Source organism: Nipponia nippon, unplaced genomic scaffold (assembly GCF_047370975.1).
Source record: "Nipponia nippon isolate SJK-2023a ecotype South Korea unplaced genomic scaffold, ASM4737097v1 scaffold_7, whole genome shotgun sequence".
Lineage (NCBI taxonomy): Eukaryota > Metazoa > Chordata > Aves > Pelecaniformes > Threskiornithidae > Nipponia > Nipponia nippon.
This window is the reverse complement of record NW_028262391.1, coordinates 33,146,616-33,161,171: the sequence shown is the minus strand read 5'-3', so window position 1 is coordinate 33,161,171 and position 14,556 is coordinate 33,146,616. Positions and strand designations below refer to the sequence as shown.

General features: G+C 46.8%; 1 protein-coding gene across 2 annotated transcripts in view; it reads left to right on the top strand.

Moving 5' to 3' along the window:
* GNAO1 (G protein subunit alpha o1) overlaps nucleotides 1-14,556 on the top strand; it is a 148,549-nt gene that overhangs the window by 118,307 nt on the left and 15,686 nt on the right. Inside the window, exons 5-7 of one of the 2 annotated variants that reach the window (XM_087738741.1) lie at nucleotides 2,834-2,962; nucleotides 3,666-3,795; nucleotides 11,715-11,868. In XM_087738741.1, coding sequence (XP_087594867.1) covers nucleotides 2,834-2,962; nucleotides 3,666-3,795; nucleotides 11,715-11,868 — 413 coding nt within the window. The remainder of the gene's footprint in view (nucleotides 1-2,833; nucleotides 2,963-3,665; nucleotides 3,796-11,714; nucleotides 11,869-14,556) is intronic. The other variant, XM_087738740.1, reaches the window with a different exon arrangement.

Here is a 14,556-nt window from a genome sequence, read left to right as displayed (position 1 = left end):
TCTGATCCTCCAGAGTAACTTGGGTGGAGCCAGACATGCGAGGCTGCATCACCGCCACAGACAAGGATGCAAAGGGAGGTGAGGCTTTCCAAGCCTCAGAGCCAGGTTGGATGCAGGATCAAATCAAATCCAGAGCTAATTCGCTGTCGGGCAGCCAAGGGGAATGCCGCGTGGAAGAGCCGTAGGCTGTGCACACCGGTAGTGAGAGTGAGAACCCCCTGAAGTCCCAGCACGCTGCCTGGGGTTTAAAGAATGCTGCTGTTCACAAGCAAATAATCGCACATTGAAGGCACTAATTGCAGTAACGAACTCCTCTGTCACTGTGCTGCTGTGATGCTGAGTCCTTTGGCCAGTTTGCGGTAGACTTCTTCATTTGCTGCACTCCCAGCATTAAAGGAGGATCTCAAAGGCAAGAATAATTAATAGGGAACGTTAAATTGAAGAGAGTTGAATCATAGGAAAATACAGAAAATTAAGATGGAGGAAGTGATAAAGGTCTTCAGGGTACTGCGAAGAGCTGCAAGAAGGAAAGAAAATCCTTCGCTCTCTTACACCTCCACTTTTTACCATCACCTTGAAATATTTTGTTCCTGAGGACAGAGGATAGCCTGGGTCTCTGAATAACAGCACTGCAGAGCTGCCTCGGTCTGCGGGGACATGTGAAGAAATGCAGCTGTCTCTTAAATAACAGGAGTTGACACCAGTTGTGAATAGATGAGTGATCGTGGCTTCAGCCGTCACAGCAGAGGATCTGATTTCAAATGAAGCCCCATTCATCCATCCAGGGCCCATCATAAGGCTATTAAGGGAGCATCTGTCACAAAACCACAATGGCTTTAAATGCTTGAAACAGGGCACAATAAAAATAAACCTGCTTAGCTTATATACTTTTCTCTGGGTGACGTGATTCTTGCAATTCTTTAGCAAAAATGAATGATAAAAATGATGGGTAGCCAAAATAAGTGATGCAAGTGGGGTGAGGTTTGTTTTTCACCTTAGCGTAGAGTTTGGTTGTCTGTTTTTCCAGGCTAGCGGGGTAGACGTGAAAGCCGGTGGCAATGAGTTTTCTCGGGTAGCAGAGTGCACGGCCCTAGCGCAGTTGGCATCCTGCTCCGGGGGCCTGGCTCAGAGCACTCCCTCCAGGACACGAACGGAAAGCTTTTTCCTGCTTTCTGATGCAGCAGGGAAAGCATCTCCAGCGGCAGGACAGGGCAGCGCGTTCAGGCCAAGCGGGATGTGCTTTGGCAAGGCACAGGGGGATGTGTGCTCACTACCAAGTCGGTGTGATTGGGTTACTCATCAGGACTAAATCCACACTTTATGTTAAAAAAAAAATGCATTTTGCTAAACGGAAAGAGAAGGTCAAGCTTAGACATCATGGCTATCTTATGTGAATGGTTCCAGCTCATACCTTCTTGCACTTGCCAGTAAACTCATACTCACCAGAGGCAACAAAGTCTTTTCCTTCCCTACAACTGCACAGCTCCTCTTACTACTCTTTATTTTCTGCAAGCTGCGTTGGGCACAGCTGCCATCCTCTGGCTAACACCTGAACGGGTCCCCTCCCATCCTGCCCCCGGCATGTCACCTCCTGCCCCACTGCCTCGTTGGGTGATACCCAGGCTGCCACAAGCACAGAGACTGAAGGGCAAGACCACTGCTCATGCACAGACCTGCTTTATTATAGTCACAATATATTGACAGCATCTCATGTGCATTAGATTGATGCTCCTGGGGCTAGAGGTAGGCATGTAGGCCCCGTAATGCAGAGCGAACCCCCTTTAAGAGGAACTGGAGTGTCTGCGTGCAGCTCAGTGGTGGTGAGAAAGATTTTACTGTGTGGTGCAGTTCTGTGTTTATAATTCATATTAAATTGTAATCCAAATTCTTCTTTTCTTTATAAATTATATTTAGTTGGGCTGATTTGTTTTGAAAAATTGTCTTGAATGTGGATGAAAAAATGGATTGTGGTCATATGTGGGCAGCTGTTGGGTTCCTCTGCAAAAACATTTCACGCTGAAAGACAGGACTTCCTACCCAAAGTTTCAGCCCATGGAGGCATTGCCTATGTTCATAGATGTTAAGCCTAGAGCAGAATAAGGGTAAATGTTTTAAAACTATCCAAGTATTTTAGAAGGCTAAATCTCCCCTCTACCCCCAGAAAACCCCGATTTATACTCCCAGATTATCACCACCTAAGCAGGCCCCTGGATTTTGTCCCAGCGCTGCATCTCCTGCAGTGCCAGCCCTGTGCTGGATTTCAAACCGACACAGTGACTCACTCGGGCAGATTCACCTCCCTTCATTTGAGCTGACTGAAAGCAAGGCATCTCGTCGGAGCAAGCTGCCCCGTCTCCCTCCTTTCTCAGCAGAGACAGAGGCATCTCCCAAAGGTGACTTGACCTGTCTGTTCTGGGAGCGAGACCTATATGCTCCAACCTCTTACCTGAATAAACCCTTACAGAAAAGCATGTGTGTATACAGCATCCAGCACAATGGACTGATTGGGACCTTCGTCCCTCAGGGAATAAAAATAGCAAGTAATATTAACACTGTGTATTTTCACAGGTTGCAATCAGGGCTCACAACACATGCACACTTAATTTCCTGCTTTCAGTTCACTATCAGATTTTATGCTTAGGTTAGTGGGGTTTGTTAACGTTTCTTTTTCCTCAGCGTAGGATTTTTTTTTTCCTTTAACTACAATACAGTCAGCCATGAAAAATGAGTTTGAAAAAGATTAATAGGAAGCTGAAGGATTCATCTGAGATGGGCAAAGATTAATGTGTCTTATTCTTATCTGTTTTCTTTTTCTTTTCCCTTCTTCTCTTAGCTACCTAGACAGCTTAGATCGAATCGGAGCTGCAGACTACCAGCCTACGGAGCAGGATATCCTCCGAACCAGGGTCAAAACAACTGGCATTGTAGAAACCCACTTCACATTCAAAAACCTCCACTTCAGGTTAGTCTAAAACTGCAGAGTAAATTTTCAGGGCATCTGTTTGTCACAGTGTTTCCCCATAGTTCCCAAAGGAGAAATTGTTAAACTGCTGGTTAACACACAGATGACTCCCACTGCAGAGGACACAGCATTTTGGGGGGGTCAGCAATATGCAATGTTTGGCAATCTTGTCTTGAAAATCACTGCCTTTAAGATAGGAGCTCACGATACCTTCCTCTAACCCAAATGACACCACTTTGTTGGGAGGTACAATATGAGATTGGCCCCAAGTCTGATCAAGCTCATAAATGTAAAAATATTTGGCCAAATCTTTTCTCTGAAGTGGGTCAGTCACGTGTGGTTAATGCTATGTATTGACCCTCATGATGCCAGCCAGTAGAGAAAAGAGAGCATGAAGACAGAAAGCCACACATGAAATTATGTAGAGCATATAAAACCCAAGAGTGTGTGGTCTCCACCTCTTCAGGGACCCAGCACGCTGCTGAGGCTCTCCCACAGATCCCCACATCCCTAGCTGTAACTGCTCCTCCTGGTCCTCCTCGGCTCCAGGCTCTGCAGGAGAAGACCAAGCCAGTGGTGAAAGACCTGTTGCTTTGTGTTTGGAGCCTTCCAGGGACCATATGGTCAGAAAATGGCAAGAATGCTGAAGTTTCCCCATAACATAAGAAAGAGCGGGTGCTGACGGTCCTCTCCTGTGCCATAGGCTCTTCGATGTCGGGGGCCAGCGGTCAGAACGCAAGAAGTGGATTCACTGCTTTGAGGATGTCACAGCGATCATTTTCTGCGTCGCGCTGAGTGGCTACGACCAGGTGCTCCATGAAGATGAAACCACGGTGAGTCTAACCGGGTCTTGGAGGCCCCGACACTTCTTTATGGGATACTGCATAGCCAGCAACTGCTCAGAGATCACCGAATGCTCACTGGGGTGCTACAGTAATGTGCTTTTGTCAGTCACTCTCCCTTGACTCTGAAATCCTGGGGAGATTTGTCTTCCTTCGCACTCTTCAAAATCAAGTCCTGCACGCCCAGATAATGCTGCCTTGCACTGGTAAAGTCGCAGTGTTTTATTTGTCCTTTCTAGCTGACCTGTGTGTTTTCAAAACGTGTTAACGGGGCCCTATATCCAGAAAGAGGAGATATAGCTAGGTGGGCTTTTAAAACAAATGTAAGGAAGCGGTCATGCTGTGGTGCAGAGGTGCAGGTCAGCCATACACACCCGAGGCAGGCTCGGGCTAGGAGTATAACCTATTTCTTCAGGCTACAGAAATTCATTTTCCTGAGTGAGACTGGAACTGTTTGATTCCTCAGGTAATTTGCTCTAGGAGAGCTTTTATGACTTCCCACTGTGACATTAGGCTCAAAATACCATCTGGAAATAACGCTAGTGAGGAGCTGTGTGCTCCTTGGTATTAGAGTGCAATTAATACAAGTGAATTAAATACACAGAAAGGATGCAAGAAGACTCATTACTGTCTTATGGCCGTTCATTCAGTGTGTTGGGGATGCATGCTTTTGGGACTGACGACGACTGCGGCAAGCACCCAGTTGCATTTATCTAACGAATAGGAATTGGAGGCCATACTCAGTCTTCGGTAATGATTTCATCTGTGCCCAGTCTGCGGCAGCATGGAGGGCTCGCTCCTGCCAGCTCTGTCTCTCTGAGGGTCTTTATTCTCCTGCTGGTAAAGATGTCAGGCTTGCAGAAAGCTGTTGATGAGGAAGGAATTGAGGGAAAGACTGCTGTTAGATATAAGTTGTCTCTTCCCAAAAAGGGTGGGGCTGTGGTTTTTAGCCTCTTCTCAGACAGGTTTATGAGCTCTGGCAAACTGTTTGATGAAGTTACCTGGTTGTTTGGGTTATATTGATGCCAGAATTCAGGGTGGTATTAACATCATGACTATGTCCCTCCAGAGTGACTGAGACACCCTACAGCCTCTCATGTCTGCTTATTTGTAATCCTCAGTTGTCACCTCCCTCTGACCCTGGCCCTGATATGCTCAAGGATGCTCAGTCCTGTAGGATTTACTGGGAAGGAACCAAAATCTCCTGATGTGATTTGAAAAACCCAGCCATTAGCTCAATGCCATAGAGCTCTGCAGCTGGGCGGGGGAAACACACCCAGGAGATAAAGAATACTCAGGGACAGGGCAGACCCAGTGCGCAGGGAGCAAAGCTGTGATCTGAGCAGAGGGCAAGGTGCTCTGTAGGTATAACTTGGGCTGTGACACCCAAACCGTGAAGCCAAAGGCAGCGTTTAATACAGGTCACCTTTGGGCACCAGTCTACAGAAGCCAGAGCCTGTGATTCAAAGCCATGGAGCACAAAATGGAAGGGCTTGAATGCCAATGCCATTTTTTAAATGTCAGCCTTAACTCAGCTCCTCTGAGATGGAGGTTACAGCATCTCTCCTGGGGATGCTGAGCTCTGCCAGTGACTGTCCATCACCCAGTACCACCCCAGTGACGAGCAGGGTGCCAGCTCAGCCTCCCCCCTGATGCACCCCGCTGCAGAAAACGGGATTTGAGCAGCTCCAACTTTGCTCCTACTTTCTGGACGCAGGAGCAAAGTTGGAGCTGTGCTCTGGCACAGCACTGACATTTGCTTGCTATTTCAATCCCTTTTCACAAAGCATTTCTGGGGATGCTGAGCAACAGGAGGGCAGAGGCAGCTGCTGTTCATTTACACATTCAGCGTAAACGGGGAAAGGATTCAGCATCGCTACCACCATGCCTGCAGGACACCCCCGCCTAACCCAAATAAACAACCCTGAGCGAGGTCAACGCAAATAGGAAAAAATGACGGTGTCAGACCTTGTCTGCCCTATTATACCCCTGGCACAAATGGCAGGTGGAAAATGCGGCGCCCACAGACTCGGTCCTCTCCCAGCTGAACCCTCAAGCACTTGGTCTCCTCCCTGCTAACATGGTTCCTCTCCAAAAACTCAGCAGTAAAAGCAGCATTTCTTCAGTCAGCTGATTTGCCGTCTGTCTGCATCCGTCACATCTGCTGGCTTTAATGACGTAAATCAGCTTTTATTGCTTCTCACTTAGAAAACACAAAGAGGAGGCAGCTGAGAGAGTGAGCTGGATGCTGCTCCTCCATCTTCATTTTCTATAGAGATGCTTACTACAGTCCAGGCACTTCCAGCTGTATTAAGCCACTGAAGGTTTGGGGGCTGTACAGATGTCTCTGTGAATATGAAAAGACTTGTAGAGCTTTCATTTCTGGCATGGAGCCATGAGAGGGAAAGAGCCTTACTGCATCTCAGGTGCCCAAAAAATGCTTACAAAGCCAGTGCAAGGAGAGAACAGCTTTTGCTCATGTGCTCGGTGCCCTGTTGACAATAATCACAGGATTTCACAGGGTCTTTTTGCACGTCTCTAAGTCAAACCATACTTCAGGCGGATGAAACTGCAGTTCAAATAAAGTCAGCCTAATGCAGAGCAGGGGCTCACCTTGTTAAGCTCGGTTAGCACAAGGGCATTGGGACCAGGGTAGTTGTAGGGTCAGCTTGTCTCACTGAAAAAAGCTCACGAACAACAGGTTTACTGTGAATCCTTTCAAACGAGACTAAGCAAAGAGCTGGTTAAACAAGGCTGGGTGAAATCCCCCCTGAACTGTCCCAGCCCTTAAAATTAAAGCACAGCTCTGCACTTGTAAAGTCTTTTTATGGTTTGTTGCTTTCTTTGTTTTAAAAGACTGAGCACCCATCCTCCTGCAGCAGCTAAAAAAGGGCTATTGTGTGCGAAGCCATCACTCCTGAAGACCAGGTAGTCTTTTATAAGGGATATATATATATCCCTTATATTTCTCTCCAATTCCCTGCCACAAAGAGCAACACAGCGGGAGTCAAGGAAAGCAAGTACTTCTCTATGTCCAGATCAGAAAGACATAAATAAAATAAAGAAGACTTTCTGCATCTGTGATTTCTAGGCCCATACACCCATAAAGACCACACTTTGCATAGAAACCCCTGGTGCTATTGAATCCAGCCTCTCCCATTGCCCCAAACATCTTTTTACGCTGCTGTTAGATCTAAACTGCTTCCCTGCATGCCCGGCTCCCAGGGGAGAGGAGCAAACCTACAGGGAAATTCAAGCAGTGCCTTCACCAGTCCCGTTGTTGCCAGCCACAGCCCACAGCTAGAGCTCACAAGGCAAAATTACACCTTCTGCCCAGCTCATCCAACTCACAAGGCACTGTCTTCAAGGTATTCCACCTGCCTCTGCATCTGCCTTCACCGAGTCCATCACAAGGAGTTGCAGGGCTCTCTGCCATATTAGTACACAGTGGGAACATCCTGCTTTAACTGACTGAACAACTCCATGGATTATGGCTTTGCATAATGAGGCTATTTTGTCTCATTTGTGACTTGTCTTTATGTTTCATAAGCTGAGGTTACAGGAAGGAAAGCCTCAGATCTGTAATCTGGGAGGAGAGAGGGACAGCAGTCATATTAATCAGTAAAACTGGAGAAGATGATTAACAAAGGTAGATTTGCGCTGTTCCTTCTAAATGGAATTCCTAATGGAATTTTTAAAAAGACAGCAATGGCATGGGACCTGTTGTGGGAAACGAGACTATCCTCTTTGAGTCATGGCAAGAGAGGGAGATGTTCATGCTGCATGTTGCTGCCTCTGAAACTAAGATATTTAGGTCATCCATATGTAGCCAAGGCATGCAAGTATTGTTCATGTCCCCATTGCTGAGCATGGGATGGGTTGAAGGTGCTGTGCTGGTGACCCTTGGTGTGCGTTAGTGTTGGCGTCTTGGTTCATATTTCATTGCATGACCTGGTTAGCGTGCTCTCTCTGCTGTCATTGGGCAAGGAAAATTGAATTGCAGCGCTCAGAAATTGCCTTAGGAGTGACAAAGCAAGTGGAAGTGGCTTGGCATCTTAGGAAATATAAGCAGGAGGGGGAATATGGAGTTTCTGTGCTTAGGATAACCTTCAGTGTCCTTATAGTTCGCATGACAGTTAGCACTTAATCACCAAGGTAAACAAAAAAGATTGAATTGACTGTGTGTTGCAGAAATAACCAGGTCTCCTCCCATGCTCTGGTCAAAAAAAGATGGGGTTTATGGGTGTGTTTCTGCCTGGGCAGAGTCTTGACCGCCTCATGCTTTCTCCCTGACACTCGACAGAAAGCTGCTTGCCCTTCCCATCAGCAATGGGAACATGGTTGTGCAATGACATCTGAACTCAGCCATAACCAATTCTGTCTCTTGTCCTGCTCAGGGAAAGTTAACTGGGCTTTTAATTTGTATGGGTGAGTGGTTATTCCTCTTGTAACGTGGCTGGTGGGGCTGCTTTCCTTGTTGGGGTGTAAGGCATTTGCAGGTGTAAGGATTTAAAATACTGATTTTGAAATAGGAAGTGACATTAAGAAGCCAATGTTTCAAGAGCCCTTCCCTTAATGATAGACCCAACATAAAGTAGGAAAAAGCAGCACAATGGGTCCAAAAGCAGGTGGAGTACTTTATATCACTTCGTATAAAAGTATGAGAAGTGTGATCTTTAATGTCTCCTAGCAGAGCAGGCACATCTGCCCCATCACAGCAGTACGGGTGCTCCTGAGAGGGGCCCTGGGGAAGCTTTAAGGGACTAAAAGGGTCTTTCGTTGTGGATTTACTGGTAGGAGGGGGATTATTTGGGGGCCTTAACTTCTCACTCCTTTAACAGCAGGCTGTCTTTTTACATGTGATACCCGAAGACTGCCTCCCCATCCTTGTGTCTCAGCCAAGGCCTGTCTGAGCCCTTGGAGGTCTACAAACACCTATTAAACTAATGACAGTTGGGAAGGGAAGGGAAAGGAAAGGAAAGGGAGGCAGCAAGGCATTCCCGATGTTAGCCGGCACTGGGACAGCTTGTGTCCATGTGTGGGCTCCCAGGAGCCCTCCTGGAATGCAACAGCATTTCCCACATGGCACCAAGGTCCGGCAACAGGAGCATCCATACCTGCTCACTGGGATATTGCTCTGCACCTCTGCTACGCATGGAAAGTGGTTCCTTGCTTTTGAGTAATGTCGTCTTCTCTTTAGTGATGGGGAAGGAAAAGGTGGATTTTAAGACCAGAACCTTTCCCAGGTAAATAAGGAGGAGTGGGCAGAGCAGTGATTATATTTACTCAGCTAACCAGCAGAGCTGGGGGGAGAAGCAACATGTAGAGACCAGAAAGCAGGGTCAGGCAGCCCTAGGAAGCTTCAAAACCTGTTTCTGGAATTTGAAAGGAATAGAGGATTTCTATGGTAACTCTCATTTTCTACACATAAGTGAAGCAGAAGGATTTCTGTAGGATCCTTATGTAGTCTTGCTACTGTAGGAAAGTCAGCTTCACCTAATGGCAAAGCCCAGCTCAGGAGAAGTCCTCAGCTTCTGTGTCTTAACCAAATCCGATGTCACCCACTGTGCTTCCCATGCCACGAGGCATGGTTGCACACCGTTGCTCCCTGCCGGGGCTGTGTGGCGTGGTACGAGGCTGGCAAGGTGCAGCATGGTAAGTACGGTGACTTCCAGGCTGGTGGCTGCGGCAGATGAGGTATTGGTTTAACCCACGAGCAGCGTTCACGTGTTTCTCCGTGCTTTTATTTTACATCAGCAAGGGTGATAAAAATGTCATTAAAAATGTTCTGTGAGGGACCTTTCTTTAAAAAACGAGTTAATTATATTTGCTTTCTGTTCCCCTGACTGCCCTCCACTTTCTTCTCTCCTCCCAAAGGCTTTGGGTAGCCAAGGATTTCCTGTACAAAACCTTTGCAGGTTTCTACGTGGTTACAATTTTGACACCACAAGTAGCAAAGAGGAGCTTTGCTCTGGGGCTCCCACACCAGCCAATACAAACTGGGTTAGCAAAAAACATTACACAGACATGGGATGATCCAGATAAGTGAATGTCTTGCAACTGAGACCCAATAAGTAAATGCCTTTTTGCATTTGTACAGGATTGTGTCTTCCCCGTGTGTTGGTACAATGCACGGTGCGGAGATGCTCGGTCATGTCGACTCTGGTAGCAAAGCGTGTGGTATACGGTACAGCAAATTGTGCGCATCCTGTTTCACTCTGGGTCGGATCGGATGTTTCCTTCATCCATAGAGCCACTTTTATCTAAATAAAACATTCAGCATCAGCTAAAGTATATCAATGACAAGGAAAGCGTTAATCAATAAAGCGCTGGGCTCAATTATGCTGCCAGCGCAGGCGTGAACCAGAGCGGGAGAGGGGTGAAAGCCCCTGGCTGTCTCTTGCACCACTCCGAATTTCCAGATCTGGGGGGGATACATGCTGCACCCATCCCAAAAAACCCTCCGGCAACGAGACCGTGCAGCCCTGTTCTCTCTAGCGTATCTCCTGCGGCCGCTGTAACCAGTCTCGTATGTGCACTAGCGGGTTTGGGGAGTGCTGTCCCAAGGAGATGCCGCTGGGAAAAGCCGAGGAGCCGGTCTGGTCTGTACCATGCTTTGCCTTTGATAACCCCCTGACTCTTGGGTGTGCTTCGTCCTCACCGCGCCTGCTCTCTCCGCTACCCGGCTCCCGGCTGAGAGATGGCCACGCGACCGGCGTGCGCACTCCGGCGTCGGCCTCGTGCGCCAAACATCGCCAGCCTCGGCACCTTCACAGCTTTTCCTCGTCCGTCTGACTTATCTAGCCAAACAAAGGCCAAAAAATGAGCATTTGAGAGACCAACCAAATTTGGCAGGTATGAAGCTTCTCTTGAACCGAGAAAAAAAAAACAAAAGAAAAAATGAGTTGAGAGTTGAAAGCAGCAGGGAACATGACACTTGGTTGACTTTGCCGTGAGCTCTTTCCACCACCATAAAACCATGTGGCGGACTTTGCAACTCTCTAACTGGTCTGTTTTTTTCATTCCTATCTCTCTCCTTTCCTGTGTCTTTTTTTGCATGACCTATAACCAAAACGCTGACTTCTCACTGTGCGTGCATTTGAACGTATGGCTCTTCTGCTGGCGAGTAGCTAATGTTCTTCTAGAGGCATGAGCTAACATCAGTGGTAGCTGCCTGACTTCTAGTCTGGTTGTTCTTAGATGCCCTTCGTTACGTTCTTCCTTTTTATACTATTTCCTCTTCCTTTATCACTTTTTTTTCCCTCTCTGCCAGACACTTTCTGTTGAGCCATCTTCCAAGAGAACTAAATAAAAAAATTTAAAAAATTAAAAGCCCAGCAAGAGACAACACCACTAAACAAAATAACAAAACCAGGCAAAGGTCACGGCAAGGTCATATCCAAAATTATGTCACCTTGATGTCTGCTTCCAACTCTAGATTAATTCAAGGATCTACCAGTCCTTGGTTAATGTATCCAACCAGTTGTGTGCCACACACACTCGAGAAAGTAAAAAAAAAAAAGTTTAAAAAAAATAATGAAAGCTTTTTAGAAAATCTGCATGAGCTACACCGACACATAAATCTGATCAAAGGGCAAAAGTAACTCCCCATCCATGCATGGTGCATGATGATTTCTATGAGCTGGGATCCTGTAAATTAAATGCTATGCAAAATCAAAACAGCTCTGTATACTTAAATGCCCTTAAGTTACTAACTGTATGTCAAATGTTATAGGGATTGCATCTGTGTATGTAAACGTTCAGCTGTATGTATACATAAATTTATTACGTATATCGTAGCTTTTTTTTTTTGTTTTCCTCCTTAATTTAGTTGTTTTAGATTTCCCTACATGTTGAATGTCCCCAAGTCGCTGTCTTTGGCCTGATGTGATCTCTCCTTTCTGTTGCAGAACCGCATGCACGAATCACTGAAGCTTTTTGACAGCATCTGCAACAACAAATGGTTCACAGATACGTCTATCATCCTCTTTCTAAACAAGAAGGACATATTTGAGGAGAAAATTAAGAAATCTCCACTGACTATCTGCTTTCCTGAGTATACAGGTAATGAGAAAGCTGGCTGTAGAGGAATGCATAGCAAAGGGATTATGGAACATTTCCCATCCAGGCTGATGCTGTGGTGTATCGCAGGCAATGAAAGATGCGTAGCTAGAGCTCCCATACGCTTCCCTGCAAGTTCTATTTCAATAAATGCCATAGGATCACCCCCACTGTATTTACTGGTCCACCTAAAGCATGAGGATGACTTAAACCCAAGTTCTTTACCGGCAAAGGGCCACCACCGCCAAGCAGGGTGTTTGATCTCTGCCTCATGGGCAGTTTCAATGCCGAGCCAACACCTGCAGGCAGGTAGCAGGCTGGCAGCACACTCCCTAAACCCCTGCCCTGCTTCCCAGCGTTGCTCAGGAACATGAACCCTCATGCAGGGCTCTCAGAAAGACACAGTGAGCTTAACCATTACAAATGGGTAACTGGTCTCTGGGAGACCAGCGCATGGGGTTTGTTAGGCTGTCCTCAGCTGGAGTCCAGTTTTGCGGTTTCATAACCCATCACATTCACTTGTGGGTCCTGGCAGGCCACAACGAGGACCCCTCTGCGGTTCCTGGCCTCTACCCCACTGCCGGGCACCGAGGGGCTGCAGGATCAGCCCTCCAGTGTGCAGACAGCAGGCCCCACAGCTTGGCTGCTTCAGCTCCAGCTGTAAATTTTTTTCATGTTAATTTAGGAGGTCCCCAGTTTCACTCTCAGGCTCGCTGACATCAAGCATCTGGAGATGGAAATGCTTCCAGTCAAATGCAAATAGGAAACAAGGCGCTTGATTTTCTCATGCACTGGCCACCCACACCTCTTAACCCATAGTGCAGAGAAGAGCCACAGCAAGCCATGCCCTGAGCTTGGCTGGGGAGAAGGAGGACTTAGCGATACTTGGAGATCAGAACAGAGGCTCTGCAACAGGGCAGCGTGCAAGAAGCCCTTGCTTGTGCTGGGTGCCTGGCATCTGACCTGCTAATGATGAGAATACATCACCCATGCAAAGGCTGCAGCTGCACCCTGCCGCTTCCCGCTGCATCTCGCCAGCTTCCACAAACCCTCATTACCATTCCGAGACAGCATAAAAATAAACTTTTATCGTCATGAATTATTTAAGCTCACCGGAGACATCCAGATGAATCAAGCCAACAGACAGAGAAGCAGATCTCTTTGTCGGGAAACGTCGTTGTGAACCGGCAGTACCAAGAGTGTCACATTTCTGGGCAGGCCAACAAATTATTAACCAGAGCTTCCTATCTCTGAGCACTTGATTTTTCACTGTGAATAGGCAAAAGCGATCCATCATTCCTGCTTTGGGCTGAATGGTCTATGACCATGGAGCTGAACAACTCCATCTGAATTCAGAAGAACATCTGCAGGCTCCCTCTCCAGGGAAGGTTTGGATGTTTGTCACTACCAACACATTTCAGCCATCTACTCATCCGCTTGGTCCAGACAGAACCAACATATGTCTGACACGTTTGTCTGAAAAGATCTAATAATGGAAATTTCACAGTCTTTACTATGGGAAGCACAATAATGCCAACCCCAAATTTTTCTGGTTGCAAATTAGATTGTTGCTTGCCATCTCTTGGATGGCTTGTAAAGCAGCTCATCACCATCCTCTATATACCAGAAGATTTTTGTCATGCCCTCCCTTTTCCCTTTTCTCCATGAAGCAAACCTGCACCTTTCACTCCTTCCTGATTGCATTTTGTGGACCTGGTTTTGTGGATCTTCACTGAAGTCTCCCAGTAACCCCACTCTGATGGCAGAGAGACTAGAACAAGAAGGAACATTGGTTTAGATACAACTTTTCCTTCCCAAGCTATCCCAGCCCAAAAGAGGAGTTCAGTGGGGGAGGCAGACCCTCATACACACGTAGCTAAGCTCTCAGCTGACTATGCAGAGGAGAACAAATACAGCTTGTTTCTGGAGCACTTCAGCCCCAAGTGAACAAAACCAGTCCTCCCCAAAATACCCCAAAGATGCTCTAAATTCCTTCAAGGTGCTGTTCTGGCAGCTGCCAGGGACTCTCCACAGGCCTCTTGTCTCTCTTATGCCATTGGAGAGGGCTGGAACTCTGAAGGCTGAAAGTCCTTCCACTGATCCAACAGGGATATGAATCAGAGGTGAAGAACATCTCACCCCAAGGCGTTCAGCAATGTCATTAAAAGTTGGACATTAGCTCGTGCTAATGTTAAGCCCAGACTTTAGACCCAAGCACACACTTTAGCTTGCTCGCCCCTGCTTTGCTGACCATGGCTCGGAGGATAAGCCCTTGTGGCCTTGTGAAAAAGCAGCATTATTAGAAAGTTGCCCTGGAGTTAAAAAGAATTATTTGATGAAAGCCTATAAATCAAACAAGCTTTCAACATCACAAGTAGGTTCCACAAAATGCTTTTAATAAAATGAAGTTTCTGATGTCCATTAGTTCTGTTGACAGAGAATTATTAGAAGACTGTGCATCCACAAATTTACTTGCCCTATGCTGGAGCACTGACTGTTTCCATCCTCTTAACTCACTCATGCTTTTAACTAATCCACAATACTTAGCAAAGCAGCAGCAGAATCCAGGGCATGTTTTAAACCAAGCTGGCATTAGTGATTCCCTGCTCTCCCAGAAGGAATCCGGCATCTAAATCCTCATGCCTTTGAACAACCGACTTCCCTTTCATAAAATACCCTCCTGGTGGTGCA